At 42.6% G+C, this 3246-nt stretch overlaps 1 protein-coding gene across 1 annotated transcript in view; it reads right to left on the bottom strand.

The window, feature by feature from the left end:
- The window catches only part of mta1 (metastasis associated 1), a 41855-nt gene that overhangs the window by 10798 nt on the left and 27811 nt on the right, over positions 1 to 3246 (bottom strand). Inside the window, exons 10-12 of the mRNA XM_037694981.1 lie at positions 3079 to 3153; positions 2914 to 2972; positions 1546 to 1682 (exon numbers count right to left, since the gene is read on the bottom strand). Of these exons, the coding sequence (XP_037550909.1) occupies positions 1546 to 1682; positions 2914 to 2972; positions 3079 to 3153 (271 nt within the window). The remainder of the gene's footprint in view (positions 1 to 1545; positions 1683 to 2913; positions 2973 to 3078; positions 3154 to 3246) is intronic.

Raw genomic sequence — 3246 nt, 5'->3', positions numbered from 1 at the left:
ATGTAAATACTAAAATAAACTAATAGTTACTACTATTCCTACTTGGTGGTTTTTCACTGGCTGCGGGTGTTCAGGGTACGGATCCCCCGCTATAAACGAGGGACTACTGTAATAGTTTCATAAGAACCATTTGGGCCTTCCACCTCCACTGACATTTTCAGTGAATATTGTGTTTTACAGTCTCTCGTTGTTGCTGCCTCCAACAAAAAGCAAAAGGCCGGGCTTCGTCTGTGTGAGCGTTTTGTCTGTTGGCAAAATTCATCGTGAACAGTTGGACAGATCTTAGTGAAGCCTACAGAAAGTCATTATTTGATGTGGTTTTACAACTGAATAACTTTTACTGTTAACCCAATTCAAGATGGCCTCCACAGCCAGTTGAACATAATCACCACAAAAACAGCTATAACTCAGTCAGTTTTACAGATATTGAGCTCAAACAGGTGTGGAAGTAGTTGGGAGTAGTTCCCAACACATGCTCGATCTGCCAACAGCTCCTGTGAGACCCTTGTTGACAATGTTTCCATTAATGGTTGATAAAACGGAGCCAAATATAGATACTGAGCTAAAAGTTCACGTGGTAGTAGGTGAGAGGCATCCCGAACACAAGAGCACCAGCAGAACCCCAAAGATACATAACATAAGATAAATGGTAAACGGACTGTACTTGAATATCATCTTTCTATCTTATTTCAAGATACTCAAAGCTCTTTACTACAATCTGTGCCTCATGTATCCATTCATACAGCTCTATACTAGATCTCTACAAAGATAACTGAACAAATCATTCTAGAGACTAATCAGAGCTTTATCACATTCAGACACTGATGGGACACACATCAGAGGCTATGAGGGGCTCAGTGTCTTGCCAAAGGACACTTCAGCATGTGACTGCTGGTGGATTCAAACCCCCAACCCTTGTATTGGAGGACGACTGCTCTAATCACTCAACCACAGCCGCCCCGAGATCAAACGTTATTTTTAAGAATTGATCAAAGCAGCTTCAACTCCATCAATTCCTTGTTTAAAAGTTTGCCAGCAGTGGGTGCACCGCTCCAAGGAATGCTGGGCATGTTTGACAGTTTGAAACTTGTTCTGTATTTTATTGTTCTGTCAACTTTAATCAGAGGTCCCTTTGAATAACAAAACTTAAAGACTGTGTGTTATAACTCGTAATGTAAAATCTTAGGAACATAAACTGCATCTGACTGATGTATCGCTGCTCATCATCCGACTGATGTATCTCTGCTCATCATCTGACTGATGTATCTCTGCTCATCATCTGACTGATTCATCGCTGCTCATCATCTGACCGATGTATCGCTGCTTATCATCTGACCGATGTATCGCTGCTTATCATCTGACCGATGTATCGCTGCTTATCATCTGACTGATGTTTCGCTGCTTATCATCTGACTGATGTATCGCTGCTTATCATCTGACTGATGTATTGCTGCTTATCCTAAATCATGTTAAACTGAGCTAAGACTCTTGTAATTAACCAAATCAAAAGGTTTTTAGTAAAAGAACGGCAGCTATAAGACTTACTGTAGCAACTTTCACAGGCTCTGCCCAGACCTGGGGCTTGTCCTGAGCCCGGGGGTCCAGGGACAACAGCACCCGCTGCTCCGTTTAGAAGAGCTGGCTTCACGTTGTTACTCAGCTGGTTCGGGTTTGGCTTGTTACTGAGAGGTTCACGAGCAGAGTCACACAAGCAGATAAAAGCAGGTTTTCTTCTCTGTGCCAATAAGATTCAAAAGCATTTTGTTTTAGTCAAGTCTGGATGATCTGTTAAAAGTTTTCATGGATACCTCTGTAATAAACTTTCTGTCTGGGCTGTTTTAAAGAATATTCTCTGCAATGCTTTTAGAAATGTTTTGATGTTTGCAGATGACATTGTGATCTGTGGTGAGAACAGGGAACAGGTGGAAGAGAACTTGGGGAGGTGGAGGTATGTAAGACAGAGTCCATGTGTGTGAATGAGAGGGAGGAGGTGGAACAGGGAGGCTACAAGGAGCAGAGGTCACAAAGGTGCAGGACTTCAAGGACTTGGGGTCCACTGTCCAGGAACATGTGGAGTGTGGTGAAGAGGAGAAGAAGAGAGTCCAGGCAGGATGGAGTGATGGAGAAAAGTTTCAGCAGTGATTTGAGACAAAAGGGTGTCAGCAAAGGTCAAAGGAAAGTTTACAAGACAGTGGTGAGACCAGCTATGTTGTATGGTCTGGAGACAGAGACATGGACAAAAAGACAGGAGACAGAACTGGAAGTGTCAGAAATGAAGATGCTGAGGTTCTCCTTAGGAGAGACAAGGATGGAGAAGATCAGGAATGAGATGATCAGAGGTACAGCACAGGTTGAACAACTGGGAGATAAAGTTAGAGAAACTCAGTCCCACAAGCAGCACACTCACATAGTGGACCAGTTTGATGGTGATAAGATGGTTTCTGGGGCCCGTCCTTTCCCCTGTCGACTCCTCTGAGGCAGCCATGGTCAAAGTGGTTCAAAACATCATTTTTTTACCTGATTATTGAGCATGAACTTTGATGTTTTGAACCACGTTGGCCATGGCTGCCTCAGAGGAGCCAATGGGGAGAAGGCGGACTCCAGAAACCATCTCATCATCAGCAGACTGGTTGAGCCACCATGTGAGTGCGCTACTTGTGGGACTGAGTTTGTTGTAGCTCCTTGGACTGAAGAAGTTCTTATGATGAAGGGCGAAACGTTTCAACACAAAGAAAGCGTCCAGAGGGCCTGACTGAACTTTGATGGAAACAGAAAAGTTTGCACACATCAAAGAGGAGTTTTAAATTTTTTTTTTGTTAAGACTTTTTGGTGCAGAATTTGTCCTAAAACCAAAGAAGGCAGTAAACTCACACCAAATGTAAGACAATAAACAATAAAAGAAAAAGTACTCACTAGTTGGGGATGTAGACCTGTTTCAGCTTGCTTTCTGCCTCGGCAGCTTTTAATCGTTTCTGAAGCAGAAACAGGTAAAGGAGCGAGAAAACAGAAACACTTGATCCACAACAGCAGAGAGAAAAATACACGTTCAGTTTAAGAAAACACCGAGCAGAACTTTACCTGCTGCACATATCGATCTGTGGTTTTCCACATGTAGTAATACTCAATGGTACTCGTCAGTGACTTCCAGGGCAACTAGGAAGGAGACACAACAAAATAAAAGTACTTTTAGGAAGAATGCAACAAAATAAAAGTAGTTTTATAAAGGATACAACAAAATAAAAGTAG

This window comes from Nematolebias whitei, chromosome 21 (assembly GCF_014905685.2).
Source record: "Nematolebias whitei isolate Nwh7 chromosome 21, NemWhi1, whole genome shotgun sequence".
Lineage (NCBI taxonomy): Eukaryota > Metazoa > Chordata > Actinopteri > Cyprinodontiformes > Rivulidae > Nematolebias > Nematolebias whitei.
The sequence above is the reverse complement of the archived record's forward strand: the minus strand, read 5'-3'. Positions and strand labels throughout refer to the sequence as shown.